Genomic DNA, 25328 nt, shown 5'->3' with positions numbered 1-25328 from the left:
CCTTTTTACTAAAAATGTTTAATATTAAACATATAGGGAGGCCCTACTCCTGAAAGACAGCTAAAGACTCTGATGATCCCATGATTTCCTGAATAGTCTGCCTGATTAGGGAGACTTTTAATAGCAATTTAGGAAATATATGAAAAATAATGATTCCAGAAACAGGACTTCTTTGTGATTGAAGCTGTCATATGTTCAGTTTTTAGTTTGATTTTTTCTTGTCTGTACAATAAGCAGATCATGTTGCAAAATTTTCATGCACTGTTCCACTAAATTACTAACTTACTTACATGGCTGTCAGAAATTAACTTCAAATGTTGGCTTACACCGTGCATATAAGAAGTATGGAACTTCAAAGTTAGCAACATAAAAGAAAATTAGATTCACATCATTTCAAGAGGTACAAAAGGAAAATCACAGTGTCAATGAACAGAGGTACATCCACTGCCTGCCAGGAGGTCACCACAACTTGCTAATACCCTTGGGTGAAGCAGATTCACTTCAGTGCATCAGTGCTTTCCAAACCTTATAGAATACTACTTTAACAAATAAATATATCAGCACATACATATTTAATCAGCATGCACCATCAGCTAAGTAACTACGAATCATCTATTTTTCTTTTTTTTAAATAGAAATAGAACTTATATTAAAACTCTCCAAATCGCCTGTACCAGATTTTAATAATATTGCTTTAAAAATTCCTCTTAAATTAATTATAAAAACTGACTGTAATTTTAACAGGAAATACCTAAAGGTAGAATTACCATCAAGAGAAAGGACAAACTCAAAACCTACTAACGTATTCAGAAGACCATTTAAAAAAAAACTTTACAATTTAATTATGGCAAGATTATAGAACTGTTTCAGTGCCTCTGTACTGAGTAAGTAAGCTGTACATGTGAGGAGTAATAAATAAATGAAATTGTTAATTTTACTCTTTCCCTAGGGAGTGGCAGAAGAGGTAGGAGTTATGCTGTGTAGATCTCCGAATGGATCTTGCTTTATATGCAATAATAAATCCTAAGCGTGTTGCTAATTAACTCTACCTCAAACCACTCCCTTTCTTAGTGCTTAAAAGACATTTTGACTTCTGGGATATTAGCTCACCATTCATATTCTTAAAGATGTTGAGGATGGGGAGGATTTGACGGTAATAGGGCACCAAAGCTTCACCCACCATCTCAGCGGACACAACCAGATGCTGTAGGACTTTGAGAGTGACGCAGATGACCTGTCGGTTTCGGAGGTTCAAGGCATCTATACAGTAGGAAAAGGAACAAGCCAAAAATAGAAAGCATTCATTTCTACAATGTTAAGGGAAGTCGTCTCGTAGACCACTTAATTAAACTGTACTCTACTGGGGATCACCAATGGGATGAGCCTGGCTTATTACAGCTTTGAATGATGCACTGTTAACGCTATAAACAGGATCATGTTTGTGCATTATTTGTTCTCCCGACTTGCACTGATTCCTCATCAATCCTAAGAGGCTGGTGATGGACAAGTAGCATGAAAGGTAAAAGATCAGTTCGTGTTGCTAAAGGACCCCGGGGGAGGCTGACAACACACAACTTTTTTTTTTTTTTTTTTTTTTGCGGTACGTGGGCCTCTCACTGTTGTGGCCTCTCCCATTGCGGAGCACAGGCCCCGGACGCGCAGGCTCAGCGGCCATGGCTCACGGGCCCAGCCGCTCCGCGGCATGTGGGATCTTCCCGGACCAGGGCACGAACCCGTGTCCCCTGCATCGGCAGGCGGACTCTCAACCACTGCGCCACCAGGGAAGCCCAACACATAACTTTTTATGCAACGATCCCTTTAAGTTAGCAATCTATGCTATGCTTAAAACTGTTGCCACGAAAAAACATTTTTTGGGGAAGAAGAGACTGGTTATGCTGTGTATGAGTAGAAACTATAGACTGGTTACAAACATTGAGAACATTGTTGGTAGAAGTGACCATAAAGTGACTATAATTAGACTCTCAAGAAAGTAGGGAAGAAAAGCAAACATTTTTAACGTTCAGAACTTTAGAAGGAATTAACTGTATATAACTAAGATACCAAAGGCATGCAAAATGTTTTTAAAGAACAATTCTGAATGCACAGTAACAAGCTGTACTGCAGAGATACAACAGGAGACAGTAAGTGACCTGGTGTCCCCCAAGTGCAGGGTCTGGAAACCTGCTCCAGTGGGGATGCAGCGGCCCAGGGACAAGGACACAGATAACTGGCTGTATAAACACAGCCAACTCCCCCACACTTTCTTGGTCCTTAACCATGGGAACCTATTATTTACTTTCTAAAATGGCCAAAATTTCTATGATTTAAATAGAAAAGCCATATGAAGCATCTATTATAGAAGGTCAAAGGTGGTGACTGATAAATTGCAATGCCCGAGACTACTTCAGGACAAAGTCAGAGGCTCTTATTTGTAATATTCTACCTTCTAAAGAAAAACTTGACTATGACTTTAAAGCATGTGCCATTTACGGAGGGACAAAAGGAACCAGTCCATCCAAAGGAATGACACCATGGTCACTGTACTTGTGAGGCAGTCCTAACATTGTTCTTGAACTCCAGCTCACATTTCCAGTAGCCTGTGTCTTGCGATCACCTCAAATTCAGTTTGTTCCAAAGATAAGTTTCCCCCATAAACTTTACCTTTTATCTATTTACCCCATATTTAGTATTGGATACCCCAGGTATCCAGGGTCAAAATCTGTTTCTCATCCCTTGCATTCTTCATGTTGCGAAGTCATCTTATACTGTTTTTGAAGTAGCTCTTGAATTTGTGCCCTCCTCCCATCCTCACCTCTACCCTTCTAGTCCCGGGGCTCCACCCTCACCACCTCTCCCCTGGTCCTGGGGCTCCATCCTCACCTCCACTCCTCTGGTCCTGGAGCTCTATTCTCACCACCTCCCCCTTGGTCCTGGGTCTCCATCCTCACCACCTCTCCTCTGGTCCTGGGTCTCCAACCTCACCACCTCTCCTCTGGTCCTGGGTCTCCATCCTCACCACCTCTCCTCTGGTCCTGGGTCTCCATCCTCACCACCTCTCCTCTGATTCCGGTCCTTAGAACTCCTCTACTGGAGAACTGCCATACCTTCGTAACCCACCTGCCTTCTTTCTGTCTTTCTCCACTCCCTCAACCTGTCTTTTCACACTGCTGCTGGATTCACCTTCTTAGAACGTATTTGATAATTTCTCTACCTGCTCAGAGAGTTCAGAGTCTCCCCCACACCATTTCCTACAGAATAAAGTACAAACTAGCCAGGCACAAGGGTGACACTTAAGGTAAGTGTGAACCAAACTAAATTCTCAATTGAAAATACAAGAATATAAGGTATCATTTAGTGGTTTCACAGCTATTCTCTTTGGAATCACTAGGAAGTGTTTAAAACTAAAGTGTGGTCAGCTTCATCCCCTCCAGCAAAAAAATGGGGGTTGAGGTATGAAAACACCTCAGGGCAACCCCACAACTTCTGGTCCAGTTCAGACTACATTCCTGTTTGGTTTGAAAGCAAACACAAATACAATGAATAGAGAAGCCTCAGCTTCAACGCAAGGAACCAAGTTAAATATAACTATGGAATTTGATTGCATGATACCTCATTATTACAGCATTTAGACACACTGCAGACCATACCATATATTCTGAGAAATAACTAAAAATAGAATGCTGTAATTTAGCCTAAAAGCTGTAGCAATGAGATGCTCAAGAGCAGAGCTTCAGAGAACCACGGGAAGTTGGAGAGGGAGAAGGTCAGGTAGAGTGTTTTGTAGTGGTAGTGGGGGTCCTTTCTTCTGGTCTTATCCAAGCTAAAATTGTTTTGTCTTTTTAGGAAGCCAGAGGTTATTGATCCCTGCTTTACTGACGCAACTTCGTTTGACAGAAGAGAACTGGGAGCCTGCAGAAATATCATTCTGAGTATTATGGGCAGTGGACATTCTTTCAAAACATCTACCAATGAAGCTCAACATGTTTAGGGTTTGGTACTGCACAGATCTGTGTGATGGTTCATATACTAGTAGCTAACATGTATTGGGCACCTCTATCTGCCAGGAATTAAACTGAGCACTTTACATATATTAGTTTACTTAATCCTCGTTCACCAAATATTTATTGAGAATGCATTATGCACCAGTTATTGTTTTAAGAATTGGAGATATAGAAGTGAACAAGACAGTTATAGTACTCAGCCCCTTGGGGCTTACAATATAGTATGGAAGAAGATATTGAACAAATACTACAAGTGTGTTGAGATTTCATAAGAAGGATATGGTATTTAAACAGCAAATCCAAAAGGCATTCAGCCCAGCGTACAAAGCAGGGAAGGCTCCCAGACACAGGTAAGGACCTAAGGGACGAGTAGATGTTATTAGGATGAAGGAGAGGGAACAGCATGCTAGATTGCCCCCTCTTGGATAAAGGACTTCTTTTATAAGGTCTACTCCAGCTCATAGGGATAAAATTCTACTTAGCAATGTGAGAACAAAGCCCAAGACAGCAAAGAAGCAGTTTTCCAAATGCTTTTATCATTGTGTATGTGTTTTCCTTGGGATCATTTAGAAATGGTGGGAAGAAGGATGTGAGTATGTGTAGATGTACTTAAAAGGAGAGTGAGGCATAGTACTTTTCCCCAAGCTAAAAGATCCCTAGGTCCTGTCTTATCAGCCAAATAGAATCAGATGTGTAAAATCCTGGGTTTCTGTCTTTTCTTACTATTCGTCCCTCTATCCCACCCCACTTCTTAAAAAGGACTCACAGCCACATCCAGCTAAATGTTTTATAAACTGCTTAGTCAGGAAAGATTAGACATCGAAACAGAATTACATGAGTTTGTTGTTTTAATTTTTTATATATTAAAATAAATAAAATTGAGTGTATATAATTTCATTCCATTTTGTGGGTTTTTTTTTTTTCAAGAAAGCCTTTCTGTTGACACTATAAAGTCACAAGTAGGAGAACCTATTGAAAGTATTAGAAGAGATAGCTATCTGAGCATGTGTAGAGCCCATCTGGTGACTGCAGAAAAGATATTGGTGGCTGTAGCGCCTACTGAATGCTGGCTTGTCAAGTGCCCTCTTTTAGAGTATATATGCCAAAGCTTGCAATAAAACAGGCTAAGATATGCTCATCTACTACCAATGTTAGAGAAGAGTCTTGCCATATAGAATATATTAAGGAGTAAACCTTTTTATATATATGAGTAATAATAACATCGAACTTTTGTTGATTAGGTTTATCCCTGTACATATGGCTAATTGATTGCCTGGGGATAAATTAATAATCTCTCTCACCATGGATAGTAATAATAGCTATTAAGAAATAATTATTTTATCTCATCGCAACACCGAATGAATTAACATGATTGTGAAAAATGTTATTGAAATGACAAAGACTGACAAGTAAAATGCTTCAACTGTTCCTCTTAATGACATCTAAAATGGAACCCAGAGGCATCCTAAATGACCAGGGACTGGCTCTAAAACTTCTGCAGTAGCTGTGAAATAGAGCCATGGTATGCACTAGAAAAGCCCCTTAACTTCATCTTAGAGGGATTTTTTTTATATTGCCCATTTCCACTTCAGTTCCTCAGTTCTATTTTTGTTCTTCATTCTTAGGGAATTAAGATATACCATTAAGTTGGAAGTATTTTTGTTCTTACTGTCCCAGTAGAACTAAATAAAAAAGAGGTTTTTTTTTGTTTTGAAACAAAGTTCTTTTCTTTTGAAAAAGTATGTTAACAGATATAAAGAGAATATGATTCTATAGCTGAAAGAGAAGAAATGTGTTTATTCTTGTGTTGATGGGCCTGAAAGCAATTGTCAAGATTTAAGTGAGGACTCTGAACTCAAGATTTAAGGTTTTGAAAAGGGTCTAACATGAGAAATCTACTGACATTATAGATCAACCAGGGGAAACTTTATATTCAGAAAATTAGATTTCTATTGTACTGCTTACTGCTTTCAAGTATAATCAACAAGATAGAGCTTCCAGATGTATAGAAATTGTTGAAGAATAAGGAAAAAATAATTTAAAGTCAAAGTAGTAAAACATTCATCTTAGATGGTTGTAAGTTACATGTATGATTTTCTCAAGCATAAATTCCATTATTGCTATGATTTTTTGCAAAGTGAGAACATTTTCTACTATTAGATTATGATTCACTACTGTGGAATCAGGAATAGATGGAAATATTTCTACTTCTTTTAAAATTGGATGCACCAAACAGAACGTAAAAGCAAACAATAAATTCTAAAAAATATTTTTGACATATGGTATACATGTTAATATCCTTGATACACAAATAGTACCACAAAAGATTGAAACTGCTAATTTAAAAAATGGGCATATAATATAAATAGACAATACACAAATTAATAAATACAAGTGAACAATTTCTATTGTAGAGTTTTCAACTTCATTGATAATCAAATGAAATGAAACACTACTCTATAATTTTGAATATCATATTAACAAAAAGTTTTTGAAAATTTAATACTCAGTATGGAAACAGGTCTGGGAAAAGAGGCACTCTCCTAGGTACCATATTGTAAACCATCACAATCGTTCTACAGCAACATGCATGCAACACTTGACCCAGCAATTTTACTTCTGGGCATTTAGTCAAAGGAAGTATGCAGCTGTGCAGAAAGAGTTATAGGATAGGATGTATCAATAGTATTACTTATAATTAGAAACCATCTAAATGTTCCCCCAAACACTGGCTTATTTAAGTAAAATCTGGTATACCTATACAATGGAAAATTATAGCTATTAAAGTCATATAATAGAAAATATTTTTAAAATAGGAAAATGTTTATAAGATACAGGTGAGTAAAGAAGAAGGTTACAAAGTGTATTTTCACTCTGCTCTCATTTTGAAATAGAATGTAAACACAGTAAATATTGGAGATTTATAAGCTCAGATACAATAGAGACTATCTTATCCACTGGCATATATAGACACTGGATTTTATTCTATTAAAAAATACCTTTTTTTTTACACTGCTTTTTTAAAAAAAATCAATGTACCTTCCATATTTCCCTAAAATATTATTCTTCATGATTATAATTTATATGTTTTAATGTAGCAGAATTCTGGCCCTGTCTCCTTATTCTTTCTCAATATTTTCTTGATTATTCTTAACTATTTACATTTTGAGAGAAAATTTAGAATAATTTAGTCAGGTTAAAAAGTATGCTTGGCACTTTGATAAAATTTCCAATAAATTTAGAGAGTAATTTGGAGGAAATGGCCATCTTTCCAGTTAGGAACATGTATCTCTTCAACTGTTCTTGTTTTTTATTAAACTCCTCGGAAAAGCTTTATAGTATTTTTCAAGTAGATTCTGTATACTTTTGTTAGGTTTACTAGCGTCTGAATCGTTTTTATTTATTTTGATATCTTAAATGATATATTTTTCAATTTACTGTGTAAAATATATATAATATAAAATGTTATTTAACCATTTTTAAGTGTACAGTTCAGTGGCATTAGTTACATTCACTGTATTGTACAATTATCACCACTATTTCCAAAATTTTCCATCACACAAAACAGAAACTCTATACCTCTTTTAAAAAAAACCCTCCCCACTCACTTTCCCTTGAGCCCTTGGTAACCTATAATCTACATTCTGTTTCTATGAATTTGCCTATTATAGATGTCTTAAAATATTTTAAGTATTATTTTTTTCTGATGTTGCAATATTTAATTAATAATTGAGACTGCTGCACCCAGTATCATGTTAGTCGAATTAGACTGAAATGAATATAAATTTTGCTAGTCAAGGGGCACTAACCATACACATTTTTAGTTTTCTGAATATAATGAATTCAAAATATGTTTTCAAACCAAATTTAGGTTTCAAAATTGTAGAAATTATTCTCTTTCCAAAACAGAACTCAATTGCTATACAAATAAATATGACGTGGCCTAAGTTCTCAATTAAAGTATCAGAGACTTAGCTTAGCTATTATGTACATGGAGTAAGCCTATCATAATTGTTACCATTTTTCTTCAATTCATTGTTCTCCAATGAGTGTTATATTAAAAAAGCATCATTTTTCTCTCACCTCATACAGAAAGGAATTATCTTTATGCAAAATTCAGACTTTTCCATCAAAGCTTTGTTATTACAAGTGGTTAACTTTTTCTGTCTTTTGATAGACAAGAATATATTCTGACTTCAGGACCATAGAATGCAGCTTAGTAGTCAGTGACAGTGTCTGGTCTTTCTTTCCATTAAACACTTAGTTTTAAAGATAGATACACAGTTAATATTACTTGCTTAAATAAATGACAGTATTCAGTTACCAAAATGGTCTCAACATTATAGTCAGTAGCATGATCTATTTAGTACTCACAACTTTCTAGACATAAAGGAACCTGAGGAACAATGTCATTCAACACACTCTTCTTCAATCTTGTTGCAACCAAGGTTGGGCCTGTTTTTGCTCTCATACATACTGAAGCCTCTAAGAGTAACTGAGAGTAAACTTATCAGTACCCTGCTTTGTCAGAAAGCAGAGGAGGATTTGTCTCTTTGGAGCACCCTGCTCCCCTGTCCCCACACTACTGGCTCAGTTCAGCTTGAAGGAGTTGGGTGACAGATGGAATGATGAGCAAAGGAAGCAGTTAGCCAGCCTTGGTGCCATTCTCAGAGTAAAACCAAGTGACAATGTGCTGGACAAGCAGGCACTGCTTCTAAAAATTGCGGTTATGTTTTTTCATCTGGTTGAGAAAAGGTGTCTAAGTTTGCTCCAGCTTTAAGATAACAGAAGCAGTGGACTATGAAGAAGGATACAGTACACACAGGCTTTTCACAAAACAAGAAAGTTGAGAGCTGTGCTACAAAATAGAAGATGGGTAAATACATCACTTTCCAAAAAGGAGCTGCCCTTTCCTCCCCAAAGAAGGAATTTGAAAAACTACTCACTGCTAAGCTTGACATCAATACCTGGTAAAATTCTAGGACTGATTATTTAAGCAAGTGATTTGAGAGCTCCTAGGACAACAGTGTGATTTCTAGGAGCCAGAGTGAACTTTTTGGAATGTCAGGCCAGGCTTACCTCATGCATTCTAACAAGTTTACTCATAAAAGATCACAAACAGACTATATTGCAAGGCATCTGGCAAGAACTCTCTTGTAGGCAAGATACAGAAATGGTTGAAGAGTTGGGCTTTTTCTTTTTTCCTTACTGTGTAAATAACTGAATTTCAGTAATATGCCTTGGTGGTTTGGTATCGACCTGCAGAGTCCTTACTGGAATACTGCAGTGGTCCATACTTGACCTAGTCCAGTTTCCATCTAACATTTTTATTGTAACTTGGATGAAAGTTATAAAATCCAAATCTATCAATTTTTTGATGACCCAAAGTTGGGAAGTCTGTAAAGACATGGCCATGAAGGTACACCAAGGAGGTAAAAATAATAATTTACTATTATTACCACCTTGATTTGGCACTGTGCTAAACTTCCTACCTGTATGATCTGTCAGTCCTTACACAATGCCTGGGCAGTTGGTTTTATAACCCCCTGGGAAAGATGAAATAATTAATTTACCAAAACCACACAGCTAGTTAATGACCAGCTGGGGTCTGGTTTGCACGAGCCCAAGGCCTGTGCTCATATGGTTAGACCCCACTTCTTCCCAGCATCCCACCAGATCCTGGTGGACAACAGGGCCAGACTTGGAGCCTGCTCAGGAGGAATGTTGAGTGCTGCACAGTGAACACAGGTTCTAGCGTGGACTTTGAGCAAAACAGACACCTGTTGGGACCTGAGCTTAAGTGGTTTGCTCTTGGGGAACAAGTCATCCTGATGAAGCTGGGTTTCCTGGCATCTTCTGAAAAAGCAAGCAACACTCTGCAGTAGTGTTATTCCTTGACTAGAGTTCAGCTCTCATGTGGAAGGAGGAAGTTAACAATAGGAGATTTTAGCCTGGGTGTCCAAAATCTGTTGTCATAATCCAGACAGAGAATGATGATGATGGTGATGATAATGATGATAAAATTTATCACCCACTACATCCTCTGCTAAGAGCTTGAAATGTATTATCTCATTTAATCACTAAACTAACCATAAGTTGGGTGCCATTCTCACCTCAGTTTTATAAATTGAGCCCCAAAGTGATTAACTTGTCTGATAGCTGGTATGTGGCAGAGTTAGAATTTTGACCAGATAGTCTGACTTCACAACCCTTGTTCTGAATTACCACACTATACAGGAAGAGTGATAGAATTTGCTTCTTTATTTGAGAATGGGAAAGGGACAGCCAATATGTGGTGAACTCAGTTTGAAAATGCAATAATGCTATTGTTAGCTCTTTCTCTCTTTTATTCTATTGTGTTTTTCTGGCATGGACAGCTGTAATCTCCATTCTCATTGTTTTTATTTTGGATCACTCTGAGTCTTTTTCCCTATTCATACAGGGATAGGCCTGATTTTTATTCACCCTCACAGGTCCAGAAGGAATTTTTCCTCTGGCAAGTGACCGGGTAACTGTTTAAATACTTCTGAGAATGTCTAGTCTCTGCCTCAGATTGCTATCATCCTGCATCCACTAACACATTACTTATGTATAGGACATCATGTAGAGGGACACCAGTTTTTATATTAGGGCTTTCTTTTTTAGGGAATTAAAGGCAGTAGGCAATTGACAGATCAAGTGTGAGAGAAATGGACAGAGAGGAAAGGAGAAAGCAGCCTCCATCAGGTAGCTGGTTTTTACAGCCCCACCTGGCTATGACTGCTCATATTCAACATGACATTTATTAAGAACCTGCTTATCACCTGACCTGGGCATCTCTACACGACCTCCCTTAATGATCACAACAGCTATCTGGGGTATATATTAATTCCCTTGTTTTGGAGATGATGACTAATCTCCCAAACTCAAGGAGATGGACTAATTTATAGAAAATGGTAGAGCAAGCACTAGAACCCAGAAACCAGCTCCATGGCTTCTCCAGTGGCCACACTAATCCTGAGAGGACAGAGAAACATGGTCTTTAGCACCACCTACTGAAGCTTCCTCAGAAAATGGATGTTTCAAACTTTAAGATTCCAGATTCCATTGACCTCAAAAGCTATGAATTCTCATTTGGGAATATCAATTGGTCAGCAGGGGTAAAGTTTGCTGTAGTAATAGACTAAGCCTAAAATCTAAGTGGCTTCACACAGAAAAGGACCATTTCTCATTCATAGTAGATACCCAGTTCACGTCAACATGGGGGTGAGGAGGAGAGAGGACTGTGCACTGGCTCTGAAATGCTTGGTTTGAAGGGAACGCACATCTCGTTTCTTCCATTCACAGCCCGTCGGCAGAGTTAGTCCCACGGTCCGCATAACTGCATAACTGAGAAATGCTAAGGAGGCGATAGATGTTTGGTGTGCAGTAAATATCTTTGCTATAGAATTCACTGTGTTTTGAGAAGCTACCTCTTTTCACTTCCACTAACCTGTACTATGGGTAGGTTACATGATCTGGGTTAATTGAGTCAGTGTGTTCCATCCCCCTTGGCGATAGTTCTAAGCTGGTACATGTGGTACAATCACAGTGCACCTCTGACTTTTATTTTTTCTGGGAATTAAAGGACAATGGCACTTGTTCCTTTCTACAGGTATAAATTAGTAAGCACGTAGTTCCAGGATTGGAGCATTCTGAGGCCAAAAAGGGAGCCAGCTTTAAGATGACCATGCATAAAACAGAACAAGAGTGACACTGGCAAGCCACCAGATTAAATCAAGCCCGAAATGAGACCCTGGATTGTTCAGTTATGTGAATTATTAAGCAAACCTAATTCTTTATGAAGCTTTGAATTAGTTTTCTTTTTCTGTCTTGTAACCAAAATAATCCTAAGTAATACACGAATTTTTTCCATATTTTTAGAACAAATAATATATTTTCTTCTTAAATTAAAAATTATTACTTTTTAACTTTTTTAACTTTTTAAAATAATTTACCTGGAAAATTTCAAGTGATATAAGTACAATTATTAGATCATAAAGAAGAATGCAGTTCAATTGGACTTGTTCCCTTCTAATTAAATAGAATTCTCAAAACAATTTTTGTATCGTGATACAGATTCGCATGTTTTATTCTTACTTGGTATATTTTTTTCCACTGCATATTCTTTAAAAATACCATTTTGCTTTTGAAAATGGTATTGTTTAAATTGCTTCAGCTGTGTCTGTGCATGTTTGTCCTTTATAGCTGGGTGATCTCAACTCATTAGAGCTCTCCTAATGAGGCCACTGTTTTATGACCTATTTGTAGATCAGTGATATTTTTGTAATTCTTTAGCCAGGTCACCTTGCCTCCTAGTACACCATCTCACAAATGTATGTTACTGCTCATAAACAAAAAGAGTCACACGAGAGAATGTAGATGAATAAACAATTACTCTCACTACTTAAATAATTTCTCCAATAAGTGGAAAGCATTATATCATTATACGCTTTATTTGCTGTTTCATATTAGAGATTCTTACAAGGTAGTTTTTATATAATATGCAGTACAGTGGCAAGCCTAAATGGCCACTTCACACTTTCGATCATGACACCTATACAAATTTCAGTATGGATAGCAGCTATGTACCTGATTAAATAGATTATGCAAATATTTTGATGCATCTACTGTGTACTAGCCAGTACATCAGATGCTGTGGGGACATATCACTTTCTAACATTATATTCTAAGTGACGTAGGAGAGAAAAATTCAAAGTTCTGTGAGAATAGGAAGGCAGAGTGGGGAGAGGACTGGAGTTGAGGGTAGGGAGGGAGAGGGCAATCAGAAGAGGCTCTCCAGGACAATTCCTATTGGAAGTGGGTTTTGAAGCTTCCTTAACGTTTAGGCATTTGAGGATGTGTGGGAATGGGTATGCCCCGAAGAGCAAAGATAGAAAAGGGCAAGACAAGTTCTATAGCACAATCGGTTTGGCTAGAGCATTGGGTGCATGAGGGGAAAGAGTAAGATATTAAGTCAGAAACATAATTTGCAGCCAGATATTTAATGCCATGCCAAAGAATGGAAAGTAGGCAGAAGCTGGATGGGAGTCTGTCCTTGCAAGATGGAAGTGTACTAGGTAAGATTTTGAGTTGAAAACTTTTTGCCTCCAAAAACTAAGGTGTGTGTCCTGAGGCAGAAGGAGGTAGAAGGTATATTTAATTGAGGTATCAGAGAACAGAGTTTTGGGCTGGCAGAGTATGTAAAAAATTAGAGGGGGGGATCCTGGAAGGTAGAGACCCACAGATGAGGTAAACAAAAAACCTGCAAGAAAACTCTACCTTAGCTGATCTCTAAGGATTACACACATGAGAGAGATCTCAGTAGGCCCAGATGATAAGCAGAGGCTGGAAGGTGAAAGAACTGAAGATGAAAGAACTTAGCCTCCTGTTCACCACAGGGGAGACAAAGTTTAGAGTTTGTGTTTAGCAGGTTAACTATCCATTAGAATTAGAACTGACACTCTTCAAAAGAATATAACAGAATCCAGAGACTCTATGATATATTAGTCATAATGTCCATGGTAGGATTATACATTCTGGCCCCTAAGCAACTATAGTTAACAGAACACCCCACCTCCCCCATTAACCTGCAATAGGTGTGCAGCAGATATGAGAAACAGAACTTTTTAAAGTCACTATTGTTTTAAGCTTTTGATTTTGGAGATTGGTTGTTCTTTCAATATAACCTAGCCTGCTCTGATTGAAAAAAATTCCTTTTATCATATTAAGAGAACTCCCTTCTATCCTTAGTTTGTTTTAAAAATAGAAATCGGTGTTGAATTTTATCAAATGCTTTTTACCATCATTTGAGATGATCACCTGATTTTTAGCCCTTAATACACAAATGTAAATGGCATTATCTGATTTTTCTAATGTTAAGCCAATCTTATCTTCCTGAAATAAAAGAAACTTTGTCATGAGAAATTATCATTTTTATATATCAATGGATTCAGTTTGCTAGTAATTTTGTTCAGAAATTTTTCACTGATATTCATGAATGAGATTTTCCTGGAAGATTCCTTCTTGTAATTTCTTGTAATGTCCTTGTTGGTATCAAGTTTATGTTGCACCATAAAATGAGTTGCAGTCTATATTCTCTATTTTCATTGTCTGAGAAAATCTGTGCAAGATTTACATTATTTTTTCCCTAAGTCTAACCAGTGAGGCTATGTGAGCCTTGAGTTATCTCTGTATGAGGAATTTTAATTACTAACTTAATTTCTTCACTTGTTATACTACTGTTTGTACCTTAACTTATTTTCTATTTCTCTGGTGTCAATTTTGTACATTATATATTCCAAAAATTTGACCATTTCATTGAAATTTCAAAGTTTTAGGGATAAAGTTGTTTATAATATCCTATCAAGATATCCTATCAATGTCTGTAGGGTCTGTATAACATTTCCTTTTCCATTTCTGATATTGGTTATTTTTGCCTTTCATTTTTTATTTATAAGCTTTTACAAATGCTTATCAATTTTATTAATCATTTCAAGAAACCAAACAACATTTGGTTTTTGATGCTCTCATTTGCATGGTTGTTTTCTATTTTTATTTTATTTTGCTTTTATACTAATAATTTATTCTTCCTTTGACTTTCTTTTACTGTTCTTCCTGTCATTTATTGAGATGGATACTTCATTTACTATTTTTCCCTTTTTTTCTTTTTGATACCATGTTTAAGGCTACATATTTTCCTCTAAACACTGCTTTACATGTCATATGTGATAAATATTTTAATGTAATTTTTTGTAATATTTTTATGTAATATATTTGGTAAGTTTTTAATATGTAATTTATGTGATATTTTCATTATTGTGCAGTTAAAATACTTCATAATTTCATTAGAATTTCTTATTTGACCCATGAGGTATGTAAAAGTATATGTCAATTTCAAAATATATGGGAATGTTTTAGTCATTGCTTTAAAAAATTGATTTCTAACATAAATTGCATCTTAGTTGCACAATATACCTTGTATGAATTCCATGCTTTGATATTTTTTGAGACTTGTTTTATGGCCTAGGATATGGTTAATTTTTGTAAATATTCTATGTGTGCCTAAAAAAGTCATTTGCAGTGATAGATGCAGCCCTAAATTTTGTAAAGAAGAGAAGCAGCTCAGGAGATCCAGATATGATTCAAATCTTGATTCTACCATTTGGCAACTGTATGACATGGATGTTTTTCTTAAATTTTACATGCCTCAGTTTTGTCACCTGTGAAATGAGGATTATAGTAGTTGGATTGAATAATATGATTCCAGGAAAGCGCCTAGCCCACTGAAAGCTTCCAAGACATATGGTGGTTTCCTTGCTTTTGTAGTGCAAAACTTTAGCATAATTTTCTGTCTTTGACCTCACAAATTGTGAAAGAGAAAATAATATATAAATTATTTGAAGCACATGATAGAATAAATATATATTAAGATCTATATCATAGACAGGATTCACTTTCTTTTCAGCCTCCATGATGACAATAACTGAGCATTCCTATAGCCTAATAAGAGCCTCAGTAAATTCCCCAAAAAATGTAAATAGAGGAGAAGCTACATTCTTTTGCCACAGAGCAATAAATATAAATAAAATGATCATGAAAAAAAAATCTCTAAATATTTGTAAATTTTAATGTATTATCTTGTTCAAATGAATCATCAAAACTATAAATACAAACTATAATATAGTGACAAGGAGAAACATACATATAAAAATAAATAGAATTAATTCAAAATTGCACACAGAAGCAAAGTCATAGCTTTACATGCTGTGATTACCAAAAGAGAAACAATAAAAATAAAAGCAAAAGTATGCTTTTAATGTAAAATGATACAAAAGCAAAACAAACAAAAATCTTAAGTAAAACAGATAAACCAACTGCCTTGAAGAAGATGTGATATATATATACATGTGTGTATACAATATATATACACACAGTATACATATACACACACACAGAATGGAATATTACTCAGCCATAAAAAGAATAAAATTCTGCCATTTGCAACAACATGAATGGACATAGATGGTATTATGCTTAGTGAAGTAAGTCAGCAAAAGACATACTGTATGTTATTACTTATACGTGGAATCTAAAAAATAAAACAAAAGAATGAATGTAACAAAACAGAAACAGACTCACAGATATAGAGGACAAACTAGTGGCTACCAATGGGGAGAGTGAAGGGGGAGGGGCGAGATAGAGGTATTGGATTAAGAGGTACAAACTACTATGTATAAAATAAATAAGCTACAAGGATATAATGTACAGCACAGGGAGTATAGCCAATCTTTTATAACAACTTGAAATAGAGTATAATCTATAAAAATATTGAATCATTATGTTGTACACCTGAAACTAATACAATATTGCAAATCAACTATACTTCAATAAAAAAATTAAAAATTTATAAACCATAAAGTTGAATAGAAACAAGGTGAGACTTTTAAAAAATACTAAACATAAAATACAGAAACCACTGGCTGACAATAAATTAGAGAGAAAATATAAATGCATAATATTATCCCCATTTTATAGAACAGGCAACAGTGTAACATGGAGTAAAGCAACTCGCCTCAGATCACGTGGCAACTAAACAGTGCAGCCAGGATTAGAAGGTGAGCAGTCTGATTCCATAGTCTATGCTCACAACTAGTACACTAGTACACTATCCTGTTGATCTATATGCAGGATTGGGAAAGTCTTAAAATCTAGTAAAGAGGAAGGTAATTGTTACTGAATGAGGGAAGGAAGGATATAATGAGTCAGAAAGCAAAAAGCAAATACACAAACACCCAAATCCTACAAATCTATAGTAAATATTCATGGAGAGATAAGAGAATGAGCATAATGTGTTCATAAAAGAAGGGAACAAAATACTATTTTAAAAGAACAATGAGATTAAAATAAAATTATGATAATTAACAAATTATTCAATCATATTTTTGGAAGATAATGTCAAGGAAATTTCCCAGGAAGTAGAACTAAGACAGAGTTGGATGATATGAAATTCGAGAAACAGCCCACAGGGTGCAATATATTAGTAGCAGGAATTACAGACAGAGAAGTAAGAGAAAATAGAGGGAGAACATTATTAAAGGAATAATGCATGAAAAGTTTCTAGTGCTGGAAGACATATGTCTCTAAATTGAAATTTTCCAGGACAATTAATGAAAACACAGCCATATCAAAGCATATCAACATGAAATTTCATATTACCAGCGATAAAGAGAAGAACCAGAAAGCTTTCAGAGACTAGGGGAAACAAGCCACAGGCAAATGGCTGGAAACTCAAGTGGCATCAAGATTTTCTAAGCAATGTAAGAACCTGGGAGGCAGCAGAGACATGACCTCAAAATTCTGGATGAAAATGATTTTCAGTGGAGCCAAACTAATAAACAGTGTGATGGTAGAATTTTCAGATAAGCAAGGCCTGAAAAATATACCTTTCATGTACTTACAAGAAACTACTGGAAGATGTGCACTTTAAAAATGAGGAAAATAGGACAAACAACAAAGGAAAACAAGAGGTCAAACATGAAAGAGGAGTAAAGGAGAAGTAGCAGAAAGAGGGAGGGTGCAAGGGGTATCTCCAGGAAAAGAAAGAAAATTGATGAGTTGTCCGATGCTCTGAACATCTGGAAAATAATATTCATTTGCTAGATCCTGAAATATTTGAAAAGAAATAGTAAGTATATAAGAAACAAGCAAACAAAATGAGAGGCAATTTTCAATGCTAAGAAAAACAAGTTGCCTAAGAAAGAAATGCAATCATAGTAATTGTGTGATTTGCAGTGAACAGTATTTATGTCATCACAATAGTGTAACAACTGATTATTGATTTATCCCAAACTGTATATAACTATATTGGAAGGGTGGAGTGGGAAAGAAGGCAAGTTTGGGTAAGAGAGCCAGATTCTGACCATTTCTCGGTGACTGGCAGCTCTCATCAGAACCATATTGTTGGGAACGATCAGTGGGAACAACCTCTCAAGTTTCCACACCAAAGCTTTTTTCTTGTGATTAGTGATTATTTCTCCCATTATTTGTGATCATCACAGATAATTTAGCTTTCCTTTTGTCATCTCATTAGTTTTCTTTTTTTTTTTTGCAATCTCCCTTGTCTTTTTTTTAACGTTGTTTCCTTATTGACAGTGTTTCAGTTCTCTTTCCCTAGTACTTCATCTGATATACCACCTATTTTAATCTATTAATGGTTACTTTTAAGGCCTAAAAACTGAACCTTACACTTCTCTAGTCACATTATGAATGAAGCAGTGTCTTTGGGTTCATTACATATAAGAGAAATGATCATTCATCTATTTTCCACCAGCTCATTCCCCACCTTGCTCTCATGCCCAGGATCTTGTGGGAGGGTCTGAGGAGTCCCAGCCTAATCTTGGCCTGGTCACCCTCGTCCTGACCTTGTAGCAGCAGCATTAACTGGGGGCTTCTTAGAAATGCAGCATCTCAGGTCACTTCATATCTACTGATGTGGAACCTACATTTTACTGGGGTCTGGAGATGATTTGTGTGCACAGTGAAGTTTGGGAATTGGTGCTTTAGACAGCAGGCTGTCCCCTTGGGTTGGTAAAGACTATATGTAGATTTTAGGCCCCAAGGTCAGGCAGTGGAGGAAGGACCAGCATCTTATTGTCTCTCAATCAAGAGCTTTACTCTTATTCTAGAGGCAAAAAATATCAGTATAGCAGCTGATTGTTGTTCTAAAACATGATGTCATGGTTTGCACTGCACAAAGGGTCATGACAATAACATCTTTACTGTGAACATTTTTATCAATAGAAATTGATCCTCTTTACACACATAAAACTTCTTTTCATTAAATTCTACTTTTCTAAAATTGAATAACTACTCCTGCCTTCTTTTTCTTCATTTTCCCCAATACAGCTTTTATTTTTTAAATGTTTAAGCATTATTTTGTTTTTATATATATAGAGAGAGTTTATATTCAGATTTTGTTTTTCACAAACCAATCTGAAAGTTAATTTTCATAGTTGATACATTTGATTTCACATTTTCACCTTATTTTGAGCTTTTGGCTCAGCACTTCCTTGCTGCCTATTCAGTTTCATTCTTTTAATATATAGCCTCTGTTTTAAATACTTTTATCTTCTCCATTGACTTTGAAGGTTTATATCCAATTTCTCTGAATTATTTTTGCCACATTACTGCAAAATGATCCTTTGACATTTCTTGCAGTTTTGAAACTCTTTTCCATCAACTATTTACACTTAACTCTAGATTTAGCGGCTCTTAATGCAACTTGCTTTTCAAACTATGAATCCTCATTTTGGGGTTCTTATCTTGGCTTTACTCTCTGAGAGCTGGAGCACATCCACAGTAACCCTTGGTACGAAGGGCAGGTGGGCATTATGCTCACTGGGTCTGTGAGTCTTCTTTCTCTTCTCCTTCTCCTCCTTCTCTTTCTTCTCCTCCTACCTTCTTTTTTTAAACCAATTTTCATTCCGTTTATTACATCATGTCTTGCTACTCATACGACAGGGATGAAATGTGCATAAGGTGATTCTCCTCCAATTCTCATTGCTGTCTGGAATTTACTCTTACGAAAAGTGTCTTAGCCCCAGTTATTTTTATTTCTTGGTGTGTACCACTTTTTTCCCTGTCCAGATGTTTTTCCTTGTAATGAGCATTTTCTACCTGCAAAATAAGGGATATTTTTCATGTCTGAAAATTTCTTTCAATTCCTTCTGCCATTACCATTTCTATTCCTGTTGTTTTGATGATTCCTCTTGGGAGCCCCTATAACTTTTAGCTCCTGCTTGTGTCCTATGTTCTCCATTTTATAGTTCTTCCTCACCTTCTTTTTTATTCTTGTCTTTTCTGAGGGAGATGGGCTACATTTACAATTCCAGGTTGTGCAGTTGATTGTCCTCTGTGCCTCTGGGGGGACATTAATCCTGCTCTGACATTTTTAGTTTCCCTTTTCTCAGTCAGCACTGGCTTATTCTCATGTGAGTCTGGTCTCCTATTGTAACTTTCTGCTTCTGTTTCATAGAGGCTGTATCTTCCTGAATGCTGAGGATGTCAAACACGTTTCTACAAGTTTCTTCTGGATCCTATGCAAAACGTTGTTGAGGTACAGTTTTCCTCTGACTATTCATGATATTTTCTCCCCTGTGTGTAGCAACTTGTCTTGAATGGCCCTGTGTGGCTGGGTTATTGTTATTGTTCTTGCTTTTATGGAGGAGAGAGAGCGCTAAACCCAGACTCTGCAGGTTGCTCTTGGCACCTCCTATCCTCCTGGCTGCTATGGGAATCCCCTTCTGCTTTCGATAGGCAAAGCTTCCAGTGACTTCTTCCTGGGATTGCTCTGCTGGATTTTGATGGATTTGTGTTCTCCTCACTGGATGGAGTGGACAGAAGTCTAAAATCCACAGTTTGGATTGCTCACACGGTCCCTCTCATCTCATCCTCACCTACAACGTTTTGCTGTTGCTCTCAGCAATCAATACTCCATTGCCAATGCTGACTACTTTATACTGGGATTTTTTTTGTAGTTTCTGACCCAGAATAACTCAAGAAGGTGTAAATAAGAAAGTGGGAGAGGAAGAGGAGGACCTGTAGTGATGCCATAAAGCAACAGGAATGGAACAATGTGTTAAATGTGCACTGTTCCCGTTATTACTCGATGACCCCACTTGGGGTCTTGAGCCAAGGAGAGAAGCAGAAAGTAAAGGGTCTTCTTATCTCTTTTTATGTTAGAAATCGTAGAACCACTGAATGTGTCCATTTCTCATTCCAGTATTATCAACCTTCCATTTAGTTGAAATAAACTCCAGATTCCAGAAATAGATAGGCAGGTAATCCCATTCACAGCTCCACAGGGAGTTTATATATTTTGCTTTGCCTTCAGAGATATTAATTGTCGATGAATTAGAATTCAAGAAAAGATGTTAAAGAACTGCTAGCTGGTGATGGTGAGGTTAACTTTTGCCCCTGGAATGAGCCAAAATTTTACTAATAGTACCTTTTGAAAATAAGGTACACACAGCTGTTATATGTTATGCCAATTATGTGTATCAGTCCGCTTCTGGATCAACTAGCTCCCTTCCAGAATTCCACCTGAAAAATGTAGTTTATGTATGTAATACTTTTCACACTGTGCTGGAAACATGCATTATCTTGCATAGTTAATCACTATTCTTTGCTGAGTAAAGTTTGGCTTTCAGTGATGTAGACAGAGTGAGAAGAAGCAAGCTGAGTTAGAAGATTCAGGATCAGTATATAATAGCAGAAGCCCAGGAAGGCAAACTAGGATATCTACCAAGAGAAACTTTCATTGCTTCTGGAACTGTAAATGATCAAATTCATACATAGTTCCTATTCCCTGACAGATCATGTTTACTGAGTTCTTAATGTTTTCACTCATCAGCAAATGACCTCTAGGATGTGTCCTTAGAACACATCACTTCTCTCTTAACTCATTTAAGTATCTTCAAAATACTTAAATCAAATAAAATTGAAAATCAATCCACCTTGGCCTACAATACTCTAATTTGGACTGTTTTAATTGTAAGTGGTATAATCAAAATATTTCTTAGAAGTTCTCTTTCTGCCCTTCAGTGTTTTCAGTGGGGCTATGAGGGAGAGACTCCTGAGAAGGCAGGGATCCCAAAATGAACAGTTTATTGTAAAGAAAAGAACAGACTTCCGGTATTGCTGCTGTTCGGATGGGTGCAGGACAAAAGGATAATGTGCTCTCCAGATAGTTCCCCGGGGAGAATGTTCTGGGCTTTTTTGATTATCGATAAAACTTGTGCATCATCTTTAGAAAATGTAGCATTTTTACTAGAATTTAACATATTCAAAAATTATGACTTGTTAGAAAGAATAAATCACATTTGGAAAAGGTTTTAATATAACTCAGTATTATATATCCTTCCTGAAGGCCTTTAAAGATTAGCCCTTCACTCAGCTGATGCATGAGGGGAAAGGAAAATTGGTTTTTAATAAAGTCGCTTTTGAAGAGTCGTTTTTCTTTCCACATTGCTTTTCATAGCAGGTATCACTGTCCTCTTGTTTGGTTTCACTTTCTATGTCTTGGTGGAAATTGGAAGCGGTCAGTTACATATCTCTTACAGAAATCTCAAAGACATGAGAGCAAATTTTAAAGTTGACTCAATTTACATAGTGACGGAAGAACTGCCAAAATTCTAGAACTCTAATGACACTTAATTCGAATCAATAAACTAGGGACCACAGATCAGATTAAGTAATCCAGACTGTGGGAAATGACCCAATGTTGAACTATTTTGTTCTTGTTTTGGCCAAACCATATGGCAAAACTACCTCTGAGACAGTGAGGATGGGGTTCCCCTGTATCCTAGGAGACTAGGCAGGTATACCGTCAATCATCCTGGGCAGCGGTCCATCCTGGAGTTGGGAGTGAGTGGAACTTGGGGTGGGGAAGCAGGGACCTGCTCATTCCTCTGAAGCCATGGGGTGTTTGGGCCCCGAGCCAGTGGGTAAAATGCCTGGGGCAGCTCTGGCTGGGAAAGGGTGGGATTTCCTCTGCCCATGACCTGCTCAGAGGCACCAACCTCTGCTTTTCAATCAGCAGCAGTGACAAAAGCTGAAGCAGCAGCAACAGTGCAGGTCAGCAACTCTGGTGCAGGCAGAGTCTGGGGGCTTAAGGGGATAGCAGAGGGGGCCAGTCCTGGCCATTTGGACTTGAGAAGAGGCTGGAATCTCGTCACTGTAGGGTGGCTCTATTTCAAGGGCCGTCAGCAGGATGGCAGCTAGGTGAGGAGACTGGACTGGAAGTGGCTAAGGGTCTTGTCTGGGGGCCATGAGATGCCATTGCACTGGACAATGAACATCTCAGAAAACACTTTTTTTTCTTAAAACTTTTTAATATGGGAATTTTCAAATACATATACAAAAGTAAAGAGAATGATGAACCCACATACCCATCACCCAACTTTAACAGTTATCAACATTTTGCCATACATCTTCATCTGTCCTTCACCTCAATTCTTTCTCTCTCCTGGATTTACTTATTTATTTATTTTTGTTAGTTTCTTCTTTATAACAAACTGAATCAGCTATACATATACATATACCCCCGTATCTCCTCCCTCTTGTGTCTCCCTCCCACCCTCCCTATCCCACCCCTCTAGGTGGTCACAAAGCACCGAACTGATCTCCCTGTGCTATGCGGCTGCTTCCCACTAGCTCTCTATTTTACATTTAGTAGTGTATATATGTCCATGCCACTCTCTCACTTCATCCCAGCTTACCCTTCCCCCTCCCCATGTCCTCAAGTCCATTCTCTACATCTGTGTCTTTATTCCTGTCCTGCCCCTAGGTTCTTCAGAACCATTTTTGTTTGTTTGTTAGATTCCATATATATGTGTTAGCGTACAGTATTTGTTTTTCTCAGAAACACTTTTAAAGGGGTGCTCTCAGCCAACTAGTCTGTAGGGACTCAGGCCAGAATAAATTGACCACAAAAAGGAAGCACAATCTCATTTTATAGACAAACAGATAAAGCCAGTGACAGGATTACTCAAGGGACCCCCCCAGATAATCCACTGTGACAAAAAGTTCAAGTATTTAATAACATTGATCTTTTCTCTATTCCAGACTTTTTTTCTTAAAATTATGAATTCTGCTGCATAAAAGATACTAAATATAATTGTGTTTGTATTGTATGTTATACACTTTACTTATGAATGTACAAATTAATGTTTATGCTTATGTCTTTACTATGAAACATTTTAAGTTAGTGTAAACCCCATGCAATTTAGTTTATTTATGTCGCTAAGCTGCACCGCAGTATCAATGATGGGATATATTAGGAGATTTGGGATGTTTGGCCCCATAAGTCAATTTATAAAAATTATTGCAAAACCTGGGGATAGCCTCAGTCTGTTGTGTTTTATTGCTTAATTAGCAAGTTGTCAAAAAGTGGCACCATATAAAGTGAGTGATGCTTTTTTACCTGTTCACTTACTTTTTATCGGGATAATGAGCTGTGGAATGACAGGAAGAATCTTGTTCCCCCCGTGTTCCAGCATGTCATGGATTCCTTGCCGAGCAAAAAATTCATAGGGAAATGTCATTTCACAGAGCCCATCAAAAAACAGAGGCAGATAATGATGGTAATCCAGCTTCTCAATTTCCACCTGAAAGGACAGAGAAAAAATGCTATGTGAAAACAACAATGAGGCAAAGCATGGCTGGGCCAACTGTGAAGCTGTCACTAACTTAGGAGAAGCAAGTTCTTCAGAACTTCAGGAAGATTTTATTAGCCAACTCACGTAACAACCTGAAGTATGTTGTCACGTCTTTAATCTAGTAGTAATGAGGTTAAAATCATTGACCTTTAAATAGTAACAGATTAAAATCATTAATAATCTACATTGGGAGCATTTTAGTACTTTTCGGGGGGGTTCTTAGGTTAATTTTTTACCATTTGGCACAAAGGCAATACTGAAAAGGGATTCAAAAAGTCCATGGTATGTATGCTGAAAAAATATATATATATAAAAGAATAAAATGGGAAAGAAACAGTTGAAAGGAGATTAACATCTGAATTTCTAACAAAACTCTAATAGGTATTGCACATTAATATATTCTTGTGAGATATGTCTCTTCAGGACCTGGCAAATATGAGAGTAAGGGGTAAAATACGATTCCATGGAAGACACACACTGAGCTGAACCTAAACAGACCACGGACCCCTCAGAATTAAAATATCCCAAACTCTCCTCTGCTTCTTCTGGGGCCAGAGATATACCACTTTTCCACTTCTATATACTTCACTCTCAATAATGCTTGCATGACCTCTTGTCCAGATCTTTGCAATAGTATCAAGCACCGTAAGGAATAGGAACAAAATTTCCAGAACAGAGAAAAGAGATGGCACTTTGGCAGCTGTTCACATGTAGATCTGCTCTAGCCTGGGTCCTCTACTATCTAGAGTATCCATGACCTGACTTTCTACCCGCAAGGTGACAGGAATGATGGTGATATCATGGATGGAAAGAGGCCAACAGACAGACTGTGGATATAACACACCTACAGAGCAAAGGGTGCAGTGTTCCCAGTAAGAGGTGCAAATTTCCCTGATTTTCATGTCTTTATGAAGGTACCCAGCTTCCAATTATCACCATATATATATATATATATATATATATATATATATAAAATTAAGTGAGGAGCCCACCAAGACCTCAGAGAAACCTTTTTACATTAGGAGGTTTTCATACCCTCCAGTTGTCTCCCAGCATTCTGGAGTTTCTAGCCATGTGCCTGCCTGGGCCT

At 37.0% G+C, this 25328-nt stretch overlaps 1 protein-coding gene across 2 annotated transcripts in view; it reads right to left on the bottom strand.

Annotated features, from left to right (window-relative positions):
- Window positions 1-25328, bottom strand: part of PACRG (parkin coregulated) — a 515005-nt gene that overhangs the window by 209435 nt on the left and 280242 nt on the right. The window contains exons 3-4 of one of the 2 annotated variants that reach the window (XM_019951495.3): window positions 24016-24187; window positions 1111-1260 (exon numbers count right to left, since the gene is read on the bottom strand). In XM_019951495.3, the coding sequence (XP_019807054.1) occupies window positions 1111-1260; window positions 24016-24187 (322 nt within the window). The remainder of the gene's footprint in view (window positions 1-1110; window positions 1261-24015; window positions 24188-25328) is intronic. The other variant, XM_073789813.1, reaches the window with a different exon arrangement.

This window comes from Tursiops truncatus, chromosome 12 (genome assembly GCF_011762595.2).
Source record: "Tursiops truncatus isolate mTurTru1 chromosome 12, mTurTru1.mat.Y, whole genome shotgun sequence".
NCBI classification, from domain to species: domain Eukaryota; kingdom Metazoa; phylum Chordata; class Mammalia; order Artiodactyla; family Delphinidae; genus Tursiops; species Tursiops truncatus.
Note: the sequence above shows the minus strand (reverse complement) of the source record. Positions and strands in the feature narration are given on the sequence as shown.